The sequence below is a fragment of the Parambassis ranga genome, chromosome 20, assembly GCF_900634625.1.
Source record: "Parambassis ranga chromosome 20, fParRan2.1, whole genome shotgun sequence".
NCBI classification, from domain to species: domain Eukaryota; kingdom Metazoa; phylum Chordata; class Actinopteri; family Ambassidae; genus Parambassis; species Parambassis ranga.
The window spans coordinates 14,347,051-14,367,069 of NC_041040.1; the positions used below are offsets into that span (position 1 = coordinate 14,347,051).

A 20,019-nucleotide genomic window follows, 5' to 3' on the forward strand; every position below is an offset into this window, starting at 1 on the left:
GATGTGACGTAGAGGCTCCTCACGATGCACTCGAAAAAAATCGCAAATCTTTTTTTATTTTATTAATTGGCACTTATTTACATTGTTGTAATGTAAAAGTGAAAAAATATTAATCATATAAATAAATAAACCTACTAAAATTATTAATTAAATTGATTTAAAATACAAATTATATACAACAGTTCAAGTTTTAAAATCAGGCCTTTGACTAGCTTAATATCTAACATTACCTGTGCTTCTCAAATTCTCAAAATGTGTAGAATAAACCGTGCATCTGTTTTTTTATTTTTAACCGACTCATCAGAATCGAGTTACTTAATCAAAGAGAATATGTGCATAAGAATCAGACACAAACCACAGTTTTATGCATTTTTATTTGTTATTTCATCACAAAATCACATTAGTGGCAAGCAGAACCAGCGCAGCACTTTACAGTTGTTTGATGTAAATATACAGAGACAGCCTAATATAACTGTTTAGCATATTTGCTAGTGTACACTTCAGTGACTGAGAGAAAGTGATATTTATTGATCAATGGCAAGACAAAAAGCATCAATAATAACATCGTGAGTGCATAAATAAAATCTCTGTTACTTTTTCATTTCAAGGATTCCACTGCCGGGCCCTCGCCTCTTCGCACTACAGATGTTACAAAACAGCACCCCAGGAATCTGAGACAGGAAAGATACAAAAAATATGACGTATTCACACGAACACGCAAGTGACATTCTTAGAGAAAATAAGGGATTTAACTCACTGTTCCTGGAGATGGTAAACACTCCTTGTGAAACATGTGTCTGCAGTGAAACACCGCTACGTTGAAAGGTTTGGCCATGTCTGTAACACACATTAAGCATCTTATGTAATTGTAATTCCAACTTGAAAAATAGTTGTCTTCACTTGCACAGATGTCTCACCTGAGGGTAATATTGTAGCATGACACGACTCACAAATGTTCTCCTCTGAAAATAAAAGAAAAAAAACAACACATTTATTAGTTGAATCTAATGTAATTCACACTGAATGTTTTAATGTTAAACAAAAAACTGTACCCACCGTCGACCCTGACTCCTCTCATCTGTGTCCTATGCATCTTCTGGAGCAGTGAGAGGGAATCTGCAACCAGGATCTTTTTGCATCCTTCCCTCAAAAGAATCTTAACAGCAAAATAAAACAATTAAAGTTCAATAAATTGTACTTTAACTTAGCCCGATCAAGCAGACCAATGGACAGGGTCACACTGTACTACTTTTGACACAGAAAATTAACACTACGTTTCACTCACTAAATCTGCATCTTTACTGAAGCTTTTAACTTGTACTTTTTTAATGAAAAATATATTGCTGCTTTTTCTGTCATTGTGTCTTCTTGAGTAGCTTTAAAGGAAGGGAATGGATAAGAAGCAGGTCTAACCTGTAGGTTGTAGTCCTGAAGGATTTTAACAAGTGAATCTCTGAGGTTTGGGATCTCCATGCCTTCCTTTATGCGATGGATGAGCAGAATGGGATCAATGTGTGTACCAATATTATTGAGGAGACCAGTGATAAATGCTGAACAAATCGAAAGGACAAAGAAAGAAGTTAGATCATAGTTACAGAGGGTCGTTATACTGGGTTATACTAGGCATACGTGGTTTGTCGATCGAGTATGAGATGAGATCCTCCCACAGTTCTGCGTCGTCCTGCTCTTTGGCAAACTCGATGGCTTTGTCCACGTCTTCCAGCTCCTCCATGATCATCTGCAGTGCTCTTCTGCAGTTCCCCATCCTGCCTGGAAGCAGCATTCTGGATAAGTTTACTTCGTTTGAGCTATGAGGTTTAGATATGAACCTTTGATCACAACTTACTGAGCAGGAAGACGGTCTCCTCTACAAAGTTCCGCTGCTGACAAATCTCCAGAGCCTGAGAGAGAGAAGTGACATAAAATCATTCATGTCTTTCTGTAAGTTCTGGAGACCTGGGAGTATAAATAGGATGCAGCACCTTTTCAAGAGGGCAGTGTGTGCTGTCTCTGAGGAAAGGTAGGAGATTTGGTCGGTCATATTCAGCATACAGGCCGATCTGTCGCTCATGGTACTTCTGGCCTTTGTGGTGGTCCCGTTTAAACAGTTTATGAAGGTACTGTTGGTGGGGAAAGGTTGGTCAAAACCTTGCTGCGTGATAAGTTTGATTCTATGAACTACACTGAACTCACCACATGCAGAAGCTCAGGCCTGCCAGCGAGTTCTTCCACCACCCGGTCTATCTGTAAGGTGTGGACAAAAAAAAATAAAAAAATCAGTGAGCTTGTAATCAGTTTGAGCTTGTTGTCAGTTTGTAATCAGAAGGGAACGACGTGAGATGACTTACCGATATCTTGTCCTCATTGTCGAGAAGCATGTCAACAGCTTTCTGACAACATAAATTCATACAGTATGTTACTTATGCATCTTATAGTAAATGTACTGATAATGTATTCAATCAGTAATCGCTTTTTTACCTCTTTGTCAAAGTCCATGAGGAGGACGATCTTGTCCTCTATGGAAGCGAAAAGGTTGTGTTTGTGGATCAGCTGGTAAACATCTTTGTGTCTCAGTCTCAGGTAGATTTCTAAAGCTCTGTCGTACCGCTGGTCATATGTGTACCTGAAGCAGCAACAAAGACCGGCAAGCTACACTTTAAATGTGCACTGGTGTGGATCTGGATCCTAAGACTTACAGAAAAGGTCATCCTTAATCACATAAAATGTGTTTAAATTAAAGTGATATGAGTGTTCACTTACAGCTCAGCCAGTGTGGTGAGCAGTGTGCTGTTGGTGGGATCCTTCTTCAGGTGATCAGTGACAGCCTGAACAATGGCCATGTTATTATAAAGCTCTCCTGGCCATTCTCGGATCAGTGTGGCAAAACCCTTTGTGGAAAGAAAGAAAGAAAGAAAGAAAGAAAGAAAGAAAGAAAGAAAGAAAGAAAGAAAGAAAGAAAGAAAGAAAGAAAGAAAGAAAGAAAGAAAGAAAGAAAGAAAGAAAGAAAGAAAGAAAGAAAGAAAGAAAGAAAGAAAGAAAGAAAGAAAGAAAGAAAGAAAGAAAGAAAGAAAGAAAGAAAGAAAGACAGAAAGAAAGAGGGGTCAATTTATGTTCATCAGCTGATCAGACAGTTCTAAAGGATTCAAAATAATTTACCTCATAGTCAGTTTTTAGGAATTCATGCAGGATCATTTCATAGATTGCCGGTCTGAGACGCAGATCTCCTCTTGGCAAATACTGGCTAATGGCCTGAAATCAGGGAGCAAATGTGTCACAGGTACTGACAGGAATGTGCATGAAACACACATTATTTCCAGCATACCTTCAACTGTCCGATGGTCTTGAACCTATACACCTCATTCTCCCACAGATCCATGTTTTTTCCAAGAACTTTTTGACACTTCCTGCAATGAAAAAAAAAGCTTAAATCCATAAAATGACAAACACAAAAGCTCTGCTTTTTGTTCCTTATTTGACAAGTCAAACATTCGCACCACAACTCCCACCACTATGTCATAAGAATAAGTATAACTCTACGACAGAACACCTCATCACATAGCTGTGTTAATTGTAGTTAGAATAAGGATGACATTCTCTCTACAATTCTGTATACTGATTTTGAATAAATGACTTAAATTTACATCACATTTCTGGACTTCTACAAAAAGGCCAACACATAGTTCCTCCTGCACACTGTACAACAGCAGAACATGTGAACCTACCTTGCAGCACTGTCATAGTCTCCCTTCTCCACTAAGTGATTGATGTAAGCCATTCCAATTTTCTGGACGTCGTGCTTCTTAATGTTTTTGAAGCTGATCTCTGCGGCCATCAGTGCCTCCTGTCACATTTAATCCACAGTAACGGGACACAAAATTAAACTCTATCATTGCTGGACTGTAACCTTTAGCAACATCATAAAGTTTTACCAACGCAAACCTCATATTTCTTCTTTTCTAGCAGCCAATCAATATGGTCATCCTGGTCTCGCTCCTTGGCCACAACGATGTCTTTGGGACTGATGATGTAGAAGAGCGACTCTCCCTCTGAATGCTCTGTTAATGAAAATACATTTATGTCTCTGTGTACTGCACATTACAGCTGACATTTGTAGTCGATGCATAATGAAATCACAAGGCAGTAAAAGGCTGTGTGACATTTCTCTGAGGGCGGTTTTTATAGTCTCACCGAGGCGGTAGTCTCTGCACTTGTTGTGTTGGAAGTTGCGAACCGTCAGTGCGTCTGAAGAGATCTCCTCACAGCTCTCAGGCAGAGGCTGGATGATGTCCAAACGAGGCCGTGCACGAAACTCCTCTTCCTACACACACATTTAAGGAGTAACTTATACATCCTTTTATCTATAAGCAGTATGTTCAGACGTATCACTGTGTGATCACCATTTGATCAGAGTTCTCCTTCACAAAGAAGAGGGTGACCAACTGATCTGCCAGCGGTGCCAGACCACTGATGAAAAACTCCGTCTCGAACGCAGACACTGAAAGAGACAGAAGCACTTTTACAATATTTCACTTCCTCGTTCATCCAACGACACCTGTATTATACCTAATTCATTAATACAGGGGGTGACTGATTTTTGTGGCCTAAGGTAGAATATATAATATAAGCACTCAGCAGTGGATGAGAATACAGATCCCATCTTTGCAGAAATGGGTGTTTTGGACAGGGATAAGAAACAGGGATAATGTCATAATTTCCAAAATAGCAACAAAAGAGGGTGGGTGTTGGATGGCAGCCACCATCCCTATAATCAGAGATCAACATAGTCAGAGTAGTCAGGAAATAGAGGTCATCATTTCAATGCAGTGCTTACTAATTTGGAGGCTCTATGGTGTTTCCAGTGTCTCTCTGGTTGGAAGTAAACACAAATACTCATTCATGGGTAGAATGGGTGATAAGACCTAAAATAGTGGCATGAAAGGCAATGTACAGTTTCTTAGAAGGGTTGTCTTTAATCAGAAATATCACAAAATTTACTAAATATTCTGCACAGTCACTCCTTCTACATTGGGCCACAAACTTATCAGTCACCTTGTATGCACTGTACAATTAAGGTTAAAATGAAGCTACACCAATTGGTTGGCATATTTATACCTATTTCTACATAGCGGCTGGGCAGATCTCTCATCTCAGTGGGATTTCGCTCTTTCACAACACAAATCTGAAGAAAAATAAGATGGTTAGACCCATAAGCAGCCAAAGCCCGTGCCTGTAAAAACTAGTCAAATAAATACAAAGCAAACCTTGATAGAAGTACCCCAGCCAACTATGAGCGTGGTGTTGTCTTTCCAGCACAGACTGTAAGGGTACATGTCTGCCCTTAGACTGATGTTATCCTTCAGTACATTGGTGATCCGCTGTTTAGTGCTGATATCATAGATTTTTACTCCCTATAGAAAACCAGGGGAAGGACAACATTTTTTTTCACACTGTACATGTATATATTCACTTATGTGACTCACAGAGCACTCACCACATTGTTGGCCCATGCGATCAGGTTTGCTCTCCACTGGATGTTCATGATTGTCCCCTCACCTTCATGTAGAACTGACATCTTCCAGCGATTCAGCCAGTTTCGCTCATACAGAAGCAGCTGGGAGAAAGAAAAAAGAACTTTTGAGTCAGGGGCATGCAGTAGTGCAGCTCTACCTAGAGAGGGCAGTAGATGAACAGCACATTGCATAGGTGCTGTGGACAAAGCATGCAGAGAAATTTAACTTCAAACAATGAAGTAAAACCTGAATTTCCTTCCTTATATGCAGACTTAATTCCACTCGAGAGCATTTAGGCACAAAGAAAATGAAGATGGATTGTTCATTTGACTCCATCTGAGCGAGAAAAGCTTGTTGGAAGAAGTCGTTTGAAAAGATCCACATGGCTGACATAATTTGGTGTGAAACCCATAAAGAAAGAGTTAAAAACGTGCTGCATTACAGGCATGATTTCATACATATATCCGTCTCACTCATCGTAATGCTTAATGCCTCTTTTGGATGCACACCGTTTACTGTGGACACTATGGATGGAGTAAAATATAGATATTAAAACACCAGTTCATTATCATTCTGTGTATTTACTGTCCTGTCTCACAGAGATATTTTGCCTCAGAGCATCCTCATCAATCGAACAGTGTTACATGTTGTAGAGGTCGAAGCCTTTATTTACATTCCCTGCTACTGTCGCTGCCCTTCAATATAAAACGATACAAAAAAGCGCATAATATTACCACGGAGGCCAAGACAAGGTTGTATAGGCTCTTTAATTCAGCAGTTGGGCTATGTTAATAAACAGTTTGCTCCACAAAGAGATGATATGACAAAAGAACTGGGGAGACAAAATTGAATTTCCTTTGACAGGATGTGGCTCCCGTTGAGGCTTATCGATTTTCATCACAGGCACCTTGTGGAGGCCTTCACGACTTGGAACTGAGAGGAATCAGCACCAATTGAGGGAAAATGGCAAAGTAACACTAACAATAGAGTTTCATGGAAAAAAGTTTCCCCTCACCCCTGTTGTATAAATGTCAGTATACGTTATTTATAGATGGCTGTGCACTGACGCCACATCACTGCAGCTTATAGTACTGTGCTAGTAATAGGCAGCTGGTTTTACCTCTAAAAAACAAAATGACAAATCTACTGTCTGACATACTTCTCACCTACTGCACTGACACACCTATCAGAGGCAACTTAAAGGAAAGAGATTACTGTATGCGCCCGGAAATCCTAAGACTATGTACCCTCCTGATAATGACATCTATTTGCTGTGCTTGTGAAGCATTGCCTTTCAAACACTGTTGAGCGAACAGCACTTTGTGAAAATGGGCAGCTTTCCGGAGAGCACTCCAGCAAAGAGGCAAAAAAGTAAGAGGCTTTCACACCAGACAAAGGCCTGCACATCGCCTTCAGCCAAGCCAAAGTGAGAAGGTTTGCAGGGATTCGGTTTTCACCCGGACACAATCAGGACGAATTATTGTGGTAAGAAAATGTCCACAAATGGCTGAACAATAATGACTGCACGAGTAGAAAACACGGTTCAAACTTACCTTGTTGCCCCCGGTGACAAACTGTTTGTAGTTTGATCTGGTGAACTGAGGATGTAATGCAACAACCTGCAAAAAAAGGGTTCAGCTTTAAGGAGAGAGAATTTTACTTTGCAGGTCTTTAAGTTCACAGGCGGGATCGCTTACTTTGATGGGACAGTCAAAATTCTCGTGGAAGCCCTCTCTTGTATAGAGGCCAAACACTTGAACCTGAAACAGAGACGGGGCGGACAGAAGGTGAATAACTCAAATTTCTCCTTTAATTGCTGCCTCTGCAACTATGTGAGGCCAGCGGGGGGAAAGTGTGGTCAGAGAAGACTTTGATTGGCTCCCTACTTCTCCGCTGGGTCACCAATTAGTGGACAAGTTGATTCTTTGAACCCTGCAGGGTTTAGAACAGAAGTCCTAATCTTGGACCTGACCACAGCCAGCTACAGTTAGACTCTAATGTACCATTAGGACTACATGACACCTACTTTTCCTTTATCCAAAGGGCCCAAAAAAGCAAAAATGTGATGCTATCGCATTTCTCAAACCACATCAGTGATTCAGGATTAAGTTAGATTTCTAAGGATTAACAGGCAGCAGCACTGGTGATGGCAAACAATTGCTGTAGCATTGATTTTAATTGTCTGCTCCACTTTTTGTGTGACAAGATCTTGTTTTTGCCACCGGAGTGCTGGAAGTAGGGGGGTTGGTATCAGAGAGCATATCTTGACTGCAAAATCCATGAAGGATGGTGGTAATGATGAGAAGAGACAAGATAAGCAGCAAGGTGGAGAGAACATGGAGAGGGTATCCATAGACTGCTGATGGTTGACTGACAGCTCAACGGATCTGAGCGCAACACTCTTCAAAAATCTTACAAGCTTTTTATAAATTCCTACATCATGGAAAAAAGTCTGGATTTACGTGTAGATGTGATGAAGATAAAACTCCAGGTTAATGCTCTGACTGTAGAAGAAGTGCCTCCTAAAAAGTTGCAAAACATTAGCATAAAGCTGATAAGATGAGTTTTATATGAATCAGGGCTGGATTAGAAAAGATGAAATCAGTCCAGCAGGGAGAGAGAGAGAGACAGACAGAGAGAGAGACAGAGAGAGGAGAGAGATCTCACCTTCCCATCCTCAGAGCAGATGCCCACATGCTCTCCACTTTCATCCAGACTGATCTGGTTGATCTTCACTGAAGTCTGTGGAGACACAATATCATCTTATTTCTGTTTTTTTTTTAAGAGGTGGGCGAATATCTTTGTGGCTGGCTGACATTTTACCCCAACTAAGTGAAATGCCAGGAAAAGAGTATATAATAGATGCATGGTCCTATATGTGTCAATGCATAGAGAGTGCATTAATGTGAGGGGTCCCGTCACTGTAGATGCTTTTAAATTTAGGGCTCTTAAGATAAAAGGATCAGCCAAATGGCATAAATTAGAGCAAATGTTACTTTAAAAAAACATCCCTAAAGTGTAGACAGTGCCTCTGTGTAAACTAAAAGAGGAGAGTAAGTTTTGTTTATCAATAATTTCTCTGTTAGGTTTGATCAGTTCATTCTGCCAACAGCCAGAACTCAGCGGTGTCCCTTCTTGTTAACGAAACAACTTTGTCACTTCAAATGATAACTGGGCTAAGTTCCCTTTAGGTGAGTGGCACTTGAATCAACATGCTCAGCAGGAACGCTACAGTCAGCTGCTACAGGTGCAGAAATGTGAACCTGTGCCTTTGTGTTGACCAAATCAGCCCTGATTACCGCACTTTTTGACTTGCAAATTAAATTATAGCGCATTTCTGTATGAAAACGCAAACAGTGGGAGTATACAACTCCCAAAAAATGCCTAAAGGTACAATGTGAAATCTCAAAATATCTCCTCTTTTGTCCCAGGAGTTTAAAACATGTCTATGTATGGAGTTCTGTGCGAGTGACACAAGCACCTTGTTTTTATTTTAACAGATGATCTTCTACATGTTTACCTGCTGTAGCTGTCTGCTGCCTCTTGGTGGTCAAAAACATGGATCATTTGGGAACGCAGTTTGGTAAAGGCTGGAGTGTGAAATCCAATTTTGTATAATGTAAAGCCATTCACCACTCTGCTATGGTCACTCAGCATCCAACCTACACACAGTGTTGTGATCCAGTAACGATGCACTGATTGCTTGTTGGAGGACTGCATGTAGGCACATCTCTTTTAGCCTCTTCATAGGATAAATTCCCATAATCCTTCACTCTGGAGACAGCTACGCAGAAACTACCACTAACCATTGTATAGTCTGTGTGGCCACTACTTGTTTGTTTCATTACTAATAATCATAGATGAAGAAAGCAGTGGAAGTGAGACCATTGATTAGCATTGATTCTAAAAAGCCCCTCCTGTTATTTGATGATATTAAAATTTTATCACATGCTTTGTACCGGTAGGTGTCAAGGATCATTAAAAGTAAGGGATTAACCATGAAAATACAAGGTGATATATTTTAATATGGACCAAATAATATTAATGTACTCACAATTTCAAACTTCTGAGTTACATTTCCTTGGATGTCCAACAGGAAGACCTTTCCAAAATGAGTACCTAGTGCAAGAAACTGAAGAGAGACATATGATGTGACATAAATTAAAGCAGAAGACACTTTTAATTCAAGATATTCAGGGAAGAATCTGTGTTTACGAAGGCTGTGGGAGAGGATAAAAAAATACTTCCTGGAGCTGCAGCGACATGGGCAGAGTGGGGATTGGGTGGGCTTGGAGGCAAAACTGTGAAATTGCAGGGGGTGGAAAAGCCCTATTTATTAAAGCAGACAGTGTGAAATGGCATTTTTTTTCTCAAATTAAAATGCTTAAGCATAATAAATGCACTGCACTGTACATCTGACTTCTTCCCATGCTCCCTGTGTGACCCAATCACCTCCCTGCCCAGCGCAGAGCCATTATTTCTCTTGAGCAGCAACTGGTTTCTGTGTGTTGTGCTTCAGCAGAAGTGCATGTGTGCATATGTATGTGTGTGTGTGAGTGTGTGCAAGTGTGTGTATGCGAGTCCGCCGGGACAAAAAAATTATAGGAACTGGGGGCTTTTGGCATTAGATTAAGTATGTGTTCTTCCACCCCAGCCCCCTGCTCCGTGCCCTCCTCCTAATCCCCCTCCCTTCTAGACCAGCATGTGGATGTGCGGCGAGCCCACCATGCTTCAGTGCAGTCTATAATGAAATGCTTATATTTACAGGCACAGCTGAGCATGTCAGACAGAGCCCCTGCAATCTCCCCAAATAAAATAACCAAAAATAAATAAATAAAGGGTTCAACCTTGTGAGGCGGAGCGACTTTTAAAGGGATTTATCAGGATGGAATTGTTCAAATGAAATTCCAATTCAGACACTTAAAATATGAGGCAACATAAGGCAATATGTGCCATCGGTGGCTTTAAGGTTGTGGGAGTGTGTTGCAGCAGTTGTGAGGGGAGCTAGTGTGACCACACAGGTAGCTGCGTGATGCACAAGAAGAGAAATTCCAGGTAGAAAGACAGTCAGATTAAATTTAGGATTTCAGTAAAGTCTCCTTTCACTGTTGCTTTTCCAAAAAAAAACAAGAGATTAAATCCTCAAAGAACAAATAAATAAATAATATGAAATAAATAAATGAAAATCAGTAGTGGCTAATAAAACATCAGGTTAAGAGACATAACCGGGTATGACTTCTGCTCTGCTTGGGTATGCAAGTGTGCCGCCAGTGCCACGACGATTAAACATCTCAACAAGAGTGGTCCTCTTAAAAATATCAACATTTGACAAACAGAGGTGAGGAGTGAAAAATATGTGAGTGGGAATAAAAAGAGGAGAAGACAATGGTGCCTGGTGTCTTGTGATGTACCTCCCTGAGAGGAAAAGTAGGGATAGGTGAGAAAAGAATGGCCTGCCTCGACAGATGGAACAGAAGGCATGAAAACCAAGTCTGAAGTTGACATCTCTCAAATGTGTACATAAACAATGTGAAATCTCTTCTTCAGAGGGGTGGACTCAAAGCTGACATGCCCTTGTGGATGGTGGATTAAAGCCTCTACCTTGTCGTGGACGGTCATACAGCTGGCTGCATCATTCTGGAGGATTTCTGTCACGCCATTGGAGAGCCTCTCATACTTCAACTTGGGCTCCTCCTCACTGTCCTCCTCCTGGATGAGAGAGGAGAAGACTGGCTCTTGATGTAACATTTCCTTAAAGGTATTCATTACAACAGTGTCCCCTCACAAACGCCATATTTCCCAATGCTTTTAGAAAGTCCATGCAGTGAAGTATGCAAAATGTCTACCTTCACTTCTTTTATAAAGACAAGTGTAAGGAACATGAAAGGTCACACAACTTCATGAAGCAACCCAACTTTGTTGACCATAAGAAGCTGAAAACAATGTTTTTACATTTGACTGCCTGTTTGGTTGTGCATGCACAGGCTTATAATCAATTATTCTTTCTACACCAAACAAGTGTTCATCTATGGATTTAACAGTATATTGTCAGATGACTCCATTTAGTGTTAGAATTGTGTAAAAGCCAGAAACTTCATATAATCAAAATTAAATTGCAACAGCTCGTCAACAACAACACTGTTCATTTAACCACATAATTACATGCTGAAAAGGATAAACACACACTAGCTGTTTGTGTGTAAATTATTTTCATATACATTCTTGATTTCAATTGAATAAAATAAAGTGACGAATTAGGTCAGGAACATTTGCTTTTATTGTAGATTAATCAGCCCATTTTTAAAATAAAATCTATCGAATGTAATAAAAATACAAAATAAAGTCCAACATGACCCGTCTTGCATTCTTGTTCAAGAGATCAAAACCCAAAAGTAATTATATAGCTATTGTGCTTGATGAAGAAAGGAATAAAATCCTCTCATCATGACCATAAAATATCATTTAGTATCATTCTAAAAAAATGTTGAATGAAAAAAATATACAAAAGAAATAACATGGGGTTCTTGCAAAGTATTCCACAGCATCCCTACCACAATATCCAGTCACCAATAACTAATATGTAACTAATCCATTTTGGGAGTCTGGTGTGTATACATGCACATGTGAAGCGGTAAATGCACAAAGACAAATTACCTTCCATGAAATACAGGATAAAACAATTTTCTTGTTTTTTATGAGTCTTTTCATCCCCAGTGAAATACATGAATCTCCTTTTTTTATAAAGCAAACTTAAAACAGTATTGTACTGTGTTACCCTTTCCAGCAAGAGTCAACATTTGCGGCCAGTCACAGCCTGAATATTACTCATAATTCAGTTTCTAACCAATGCTGCATAGACTGTGGCTGCCCAGAGGGTGCATCAACTCAAAACATTGTCTGCTATTATGTGCTACTGGGTTGGAGGTGGGGGACAATAGCGTGGAAAAAATGTTATTTTCAAAAACAATCCTTTCCCACTCAACAACGCCATATCTAGGCTATTTCCTGTGTATTCTGGTTGTGAGATTTCTGATGCGAGGGCATTTGTCACGGGTTTCAAAGGCGTATCAAACAACAAAGGCAAACTTCATCCCCGGAGAGAAAGTATCCATTTTAAAACTTTTGCCATCTCTTGTAAGTTGCTCTTTGTTTTCAAAGTCAACTACTCAGCTGGCCCTTATGTTGTAACCGTTTGTGCCATTTTCTTTGCCTATTGGCAGTTCAAATAGAACAGGCAGCCGAGCCCGTCCATGTGACTACATCAAGGACAACAATCTGCTTTAAAAGAACACTAAGGACCATTACAGACATTCAGGATGGGAAAGGAGGTCATATGTCCTTCAATATTAAAAAAAAATAATGAATCATCCTGTTACACATGTGCACATGTGGTAAATTAATGGGACAAACAAAGCAAATGCTTCTATAGAAAGCGCATATAAAAATTATCTGGTTCATGCTTCAGACCTCAACACAACTGATTTAGTGATAGTTGTCTTTATCTTGCCACTACTGTAAAAACATCAAATGACAAGTGGTTTAATAAAAGGCACCTATGCTATAATATACCCACAGAAACTTGTAGATGCTATGACAAAGATCACTTAAGCTATTTTAAAGGTTTAAGCTGATTTTTTTTGCAGCAGTTGCGAACAAGATGGTGCATTTCCTGTGCTGGTGTCTTCACTACAAACCAGTGGTGAATCTTATGTGTACAGATTCCATTGGGAGGAGTGAATGCGATTTTTACCGATTTTGTTGCCCTAACCTCACTAAACTAAAAGTTAGACCAATGTTTTACAAGTGACACTTTTGTAATGTTAAATATGGTGGTTAGGTATGCAAATATGTGAATATTTTAGACATCTTGTGGTCAACACAAGATAATTACTTAAATCTCTAGTAGACCGTTGGCGTGGAGAGATGAGCAGTTACATTCAAATTTATTCTGTGTGTGTTGGTCCTTGATATGGGTCAGTCTGTCAGTACACTTACACATAGACAGATGTGTTGATTTGATTATCTTGTTAAATAAAAATACATTCAGTATGCAGTGGCTCAGTGGTATAGCAGGGTTGTCCAATAACCGGAAGGTTGGTGGTTCAATCCCACAACTGTTGTGTGTCCTTTACCCGCATAGCCTCCAGTGTACTCACTGGTGTATGGCGCTCTTTGCTGGGCTGCCTTAGGCAATTTCCCCATTGTGGGACTAATAAAGGTTTCTTAATTAATTCTGTTCGCCTTCTAGTTACGCTAACAAGGCACATGTTTGTCTAGTGTGCAGTAAAAGGTAATTGCAATCTTAGTAACCAGCAACAAAGCCATCAGTATTTATTCAAACATTAAATCAAAAGCAAGAAAAGAGTTCAAAAGTAATGACCTGTCTGAGTTTACAATGTGTGCGTGCTGCAGATTATTTGAAGTTCCTGCCCTGGCCCATAAAAATATCTACAAAAATGGAGGCCCCTAAGACACAAAAGCTGTTCTAAATGGACAACGACAGCCTGACACCCAAGTGAAGCAATGGAACCACTACTGATCATGTAACCAAGCCAAATATTTAGACAGGCCACTGCCAGGCACTTGTAAAAATGACATCAATGTTAAGATATTAAGATATGCAAAACATGCCCATTGGTATGTTTCAAGAAAAATGCGCATGCATTTCCTTATTATGTCATTACCAATCAGTGATGAGAGCTAAATTGTTATCCATCTCATTTTTTCTGTGAGTAGATAGTACAGGCCCTCACTGCGCCAATGCAGCAAGGCAGCTGTCAAACTGTTGCAGTATACAGTAGTATTCTAGGAGACCACAGTTTTCCTTTGAGTGTTTATGTCCTACAGATCTACACACATATTGCATAGAGGGAAAACAAGATGTAGGAACACTGTAGGATGTTTTCAGCTTTGCTTTTCCACTGCCAGTCGTTTTCTTTTAAGAGGTGCAGCCAGGTGTGTCCGCTGCAGCGCTATCCCGTATATTTCATTCTGTTCTGTGTTTCCTATAAAGACAAATTCCCCTCCCTGCCAGGCTGATGTATAATGTTATATTTTATTTAACCCATGTGTGATTCTCAGAAGCACAGGTGTACTGTAACATGCCAAAGTTCAGTCATAATATTGAAGGATGTGGAAAACTATCTGTAATTCATGAGTGTTTGACACCTCTCAAAAACTGACAAAGATCCTTCAGGGATCATGCTGGGATGATAAAGGCTGCCTATGTATTACAGTCCTTTCAGTAGGCAGAGGGCTTCATTTGAGTTCAAAAATCACCCAGACTTGACAGAACTATGCACACCCCTGACACCGATGATATGTTGCTGTTGATGCATTTCTACATTGACATACTGGTGCAACATCATGACATTTTATAGATCCGTATCTTTTTAGAAAGGAAAATAAATGGCATCAGAAAATGATAATTTTATTGCTGGTTCTTACCTCAGAGTCATCTGTGTATTCCTCACTTGCCTTTCTTCCCTGAATAAAGACACAGTTGATTTGCATTTAACAATCATGTCACTATCATTAACTAATAGAACAGTAATGTTTACAGAGGTCCGTCATTTGAATTAAAGCTATGTTTCTTTAGAGAGGAAATGGTACGGCATTGAATGCAACCATAACAGGCAGAATTTCCTGGCCTCCCAAGCCACATAAACCTTAGATAACAATGTCATCGATAACAGTATTTACCGACACATTTGCTATTCATTTTGATGCAGCTACGTCTAAAAACATCAACATTAGTATGCTAGCTTTAGCATGCTGAGCTTACCTGCTCCTCCACTTCCGCCATTGTGATGCTATGTACCGTTATATCCAAAGAGAATAGTATGTGAGCTCAACACGTGTTTAGAAATAAAAGGACAAATCTCCTCTACATGTCAACAAAAGACGAAAAAATCTCCACTTTCACATTACAGCGAAATCATGTTTGTTGTCGAAACCTCCCTGTCACGAGTTAAGTCACATGACTGAATGTACAGCGAAGCATTGTGGGTATTGAAGTCATACAGAGACAAAACTACTAATGTTCTAATGGAGAGAAAAAGAGGCAAATTAGCACAAACAAAGGCAGGTGGAAGCTGAAAGTGTTTTCCCAATTGTTGTATTTTTATTTCCCCAAAACCTGACGACGGTTAGAGCGAGATTCTGCCCGGTTTGAACCTTTCTAGCAGCAGTCTTTTCATGTGTAATGGGAAAGTTTTTGAAGGAAACGCCAATTTCTTCTACAAAGCTTAAACTGCTTCGTGTGCAGGTAGATATACCCACAAATTATATCTTCGCAGACGTTTTATGACACAGACGTTTGAACAAATGCCAATTAATACAATAAATCATAGCTAGACTAAAGCCCTTCAAACTTTCTTCAATCAGACAAAAGGACTGATCGCTTCTGGGATTATTCAGTTCAAGGTAGCTAGGCTAATTCACTCAAGTCAGGTACAGATTATATTTCTTCTCTATTACATTCTAGAGCCAAAAAACGTTCCTTTTCTTCAATTAGTGCATAAAGATTTTATATAGAACAACAGTATTTAAAAAAATACTATCATAAAGTACGGTGTGCTATTCACACACCTGTAGTGATGTTTTTAGATCAAGTATGTTGCAGCTATTTGTGTTATACTTTGTTGTAGACTTAAAACCCAAATGTAGTGTTGTATAGTATACAATGCAGATGTTACTTTAGGACTATATGCTGCAGGTTTTGGGTAAATGTAACCACTTTATGCACTGAATAGTAAAAAAAAAATAGTCTTTAAGGATTTATAATGTATCTAGTAGTGATCAGATCATTGGTTCCGTATATTTACAGACATCCCTGAATGTGATGTCTAAATGGACCCTTCAGATATTGGTCGACTCCCTCGGTCCTCTGTCACTCTGCTGACAGCTGCTTGCCAGAGTCCAGATGAATGCCAAAGGTATGATTTGCCTCTTCTTTATTGAGATTGTCTCACACCCCCTTCTTGCCTCATCCATCCTCAGGAGAATCCTAATGCACTGATACCAAGGGGGAATAATTTTTTTTTTCTTTACAATCTGCTTAGCAATGATTTATTGATTGCGGCTTCCACCCTCACAGAGAATTACCAATCCTTTTTGGGAAATCAGATTTTCACACCTTTCATGAGTGTGTATGTGGTGCAGGTCTCCAGAGACGGTGTGAGGGGAAACTGACTTTGAGGAGCAGCGGTGTGTGAATCTCTGTGGTGTCACTCCTCTGCTGCCAATAGTATGTCCAATGGACACCGCTGTGATTCTGTGCGTCTCTCCTCCTCTCTATAGATTTGCATTATTTATTGGTTGATAAATACACTGTCCGAGCTTGATTTCAATATGTTTTCATTCCCTTTAAAAACCTTAAAAGCAGAGGGTTCACCCAGACTCATATCATAAGCATGTAAGAGCCCCTCTAAGCATTCCATAGACAAAAAAGGAAAATAATAAAAACAACCCTTGCCCTCATAGGAGGAGTCAGATTAGTGCACTGAAAGCTTTGATGCTCCAGAATGTCAGCTCAGTGGATCGATCTAGCAAAAAACACACACACACCTGACCAATCAGAGGCGTCTATCTGTTGTGGACCTGCTGGGCACCGTGGTTTACAAGCTTCAAAGAGCTCCTTTTAATACACTGCTTTGATAGCCCTCAGCCTTCACTGACCCACCGACCGTCCACTGGGGAGCATTTTAGCTTTAGTGGAGTAGAGAGGATAACTGTTGATCATATTAACGAGTATGGAATAAAAAAATCATCTCAAGTCTTTTTACACCACTGACCTGCTAATGCACAAGACTGAAAGTACGTTAACTCAATTAGAATATTCTGTATTTTTTATTAGTAAATCACAGAAATTATCAACAGCACTGGTAGATATTTGCATGCATAAAGAGGCTGCGGTGAAATTCTCAGTCGAGTACACAATGATTGATTCAGAAGGGAACAGTTTGGTTAATAACCCTAAGGGGGAGACAAATCATCATCTACTAAAGCACATTAGATGGCGCGCAGCAACACATGAAAACACAGTAAATACACATATACATGTAAGATATTTACACTGCATACCATTATTGGTTATACTTGGTGTCTCATTGATAATTTAGTTATGTATTTAAACAAAATATTATTTGTATGAAGTTGCATTTGTTTCAGTGTTTCATACTGTTTTAGTTATTAATTCAACAGTGAGGGTTTGAGAAAAGATCTAAATATTAGTATGGTTTAATATAAAACCTAGATAGTGTGTTTTTGTAGCTTTTGTTGAAATAACACCTGGAAATATAAAGAAAAAGTTGAAGGAGGAATACTGCTTTTATTGTAGTAGATCAAACTAAATTATTTTTTGTCAGTATCTGTGTGCCTGCATAGCACAGATTGTTATAGTCACCTATGGAACGTACAGATGACCACATTGCTTTAGAAGCATGTGACACGTGAGTCTGTCCTTACAGTCTGATGTCCAATAACATGGTGGTAAACACAGACACATTTATATTTGTTATTAGTGCTGTCAGTATCAGTCCAAAGCCAGTCTTCATGAAAGAAACCTTTATTTTGTGAGATGTAGAGATGCTACAAACAATACTTTTAATTACTGATGATTATTTTTAGAATTACTTTGATAGGAAAATGATGTAAAATAATTCAATTCAGGTGATATAATAAACTTTTCTCATATGATCATTTGCACAAAACCAAAATATGTTTAAAATGTTTCTATACATTTGTGCAGCATTGCTGACTATTTTTTTTTCAGTAATTAACTGAATTAATTGAACTGTTGCTATGCAGCTACGCCCTCCTTAGTTACCTCTCTGACCTTATTGTTCTCTTCACCAAACATATTTTCATATGTTTAAATTTCACATTATTTGTAAATTCTGAAACATCTTCACTTGAATGTTGTTTCAGTATTTGTGATACATTTATTTGTGATGTACATATATCTTAGTATGTTATCTGTTAGTGTGGTGTGGGATCAGAACACAGATATAGTTTAGTGGCCCATGTTAATTACCAATATAAATGATAAAGCTAATTTTGATATTTATAATGACGAATATTTCTAAATTTAAAAACAAAGCATGTTCAGTGACAGAATGCAACTCTTTACCTATTGTACCTCACACTGAGACAACCCTGGTAAGACCACCAGCTCTTAGCATAGATATCTGATGACGGCTGGTACTTTCTGCTCACCACTGATTCTCTGGCCACTGGGGGTATTTGGTGAGCAAGGGGGGGCATCAAGTGCTTTTTCTTGTTTCTGCAACCTTTTCCTGGGCTGTGGCCAGACTGAGTGAACAGAGACGAAATGAGACAAACCTTCTCCCCCATGTCTGCTCCCACCAACACATTGACAAGCTCACATAATGGCTTTAATCAGGGGTCTGAGGGTTACTTCAGAAAATGAAGCTAATCCCTTACACATCCCCTTCTTAGAACCAGTAATGTAATTTTTCATGCTGATTTCTAAAATATCCCTGTTTATTAGGTATTTTTTTTACAATAAGATTAGTTATCCCATTATGTATAATTACATTACTTCCTCAGCTTAAATGAATAAAAGCATCCAATAGGCAAAGCTAACTGTTTCAAAGTAATTAACAGCTGCATAAGATGGTGAGTGATGTGTTGCTCCCTTATCCTGGAGCCTCAGAGGCCAGAGGAAGATTAGAGCTCTGATCTCATTCCCAGCACTTGTTTGGAGTCTGTCAGGAAGAGAAATGCCAGCATTAGAGAGGTACCGCCACACTCCTGATATGATGAAATAAGGAGAAAAGGGGAAAGGGAAAAAGATGGAGGGATGGACAGAAAGGACCCTGCCCTTCTCTGAAGTGTCAGAAGCTTGTTTATTCTATTTTTCATCGTAGCTGCTGGGGCAAAGATTCCCATTTTTCCTTTATTTTTTCCTCCCCACCTCCGAACAAAAACCACTGCTCTCATTTTTTATAGGTCTTGCAAACTCTCATGCCCCAGTGAAAATTACATTGTGAAACGGTAGAAATTTCAGGGCTGCCTGTGCTCTGCGCTGTCCCTCTGAGCTTTCAAACAGTCAACAGACTGTGAAGAATAAATAATAAAAAACTATTGATTATTTTGATGACTGCAAGATTCAATTAGGTATTAATTTTGCCCTCCAGTGGACCTATCAAGCAACTCAAAGGAGAGGTGGTGGGAGGTGTGGGGGTGGGCCCAAATGCATGCAGAGTGTGGCCAGCCTCAGACAGAGGGGAAAATGTGTTTACCTCGGCGGCCAGAGAGGTGCATTGATGCGCAGTGTCCCACATTTAAGTGCTCCACAAATGAAGCCCTGATGACTAGTGACATTGTGGGGATATGAGGGACCAGGGATATGAGTATTGACCAGTCAGCTCACGTTTTGTAACGACAGCTTAAACTACTTATATTGATTAACATTTTCATAGATTATCATGTGTCATATCAAAGAGGGCCGATTCCCGTGATGAGCACATTAAGAAGGCCCCTC

General features: G+C 39.5%; 1 protein-coding gene across 1 annotated transcript; it reads right to left on the reverse strand.

Moving 5' to 3' along the window:
• Positions 1-355: 355 nt before the first annotated feature.
• vps41 (VPS41 subunit of HOPS complex) lies at positions 356-15,486 on the reverse strand. The gene is made up of 28 exons (XM_028433316.1): positions 15,295-15,486; positions 14,958-14,996; positions 11,112-11,219; positions 9,565-9,642; positions 8,178-8,252; positions 7,208-7,270; positions 7,064-7,129; positions 5,492-5,611; positions 5,262-5,408; positions 5,113-5,179; positions 4,398-4,495; positions 4,189-4,318; positions 3,940-4,055; positions 3,723-3,841; positions 3,323-3,404; positions 3,157-3,249; positions 2,761-2,888; positions 2,479-2,623; positions 2,349-2,390; positions 2,194-2,244; positions 1,983-2,120; positions 1,847-1,901; positions 1,630-1,770; positions 1,414-1,550; positions 1,057-1,156; positions 918-962; positions 758-837; positions 356-671 (listed from the first exon to the last, which is right to left on the reverse strand). The coding sequence occupies exons 1-28, from the start codon at positions 15,313-15,315 to the stop codon at positions 591-593; spliced, it is 2,565 nt and encodes an 854-aa protein (XP_028289117.1). The 5' UTR covers positions 15,316-15,486; the 3' UTR covers positions 356-590.
• Positions 15,487-20,019: the final 4,533 nt, after the last annotated feature.

Excerpts from the sequence above, each read along its gene's own strand:
- vps41 (XM_028433316.1), bottom strand. The coding sequence starts at position 15,315 with ATGGCGGAAGTGGAGGAGCAG. Across the intron at positions 4,056-4,188 it reads GTGCAGAGACTACCGCCTCG|AGCATTCAGAGGGAGAGTCG; the intron begins GTGAGACTATAA and ends TTTCATTAACAG. Across the intron at positions 3,842-3,939 it reads TAGAAAAGAAGAAATATGAG|GAGGCACTGATGGCCGCAGA; the intron begins GTTTGCGTTGGT and ends TAAATGTGACAG.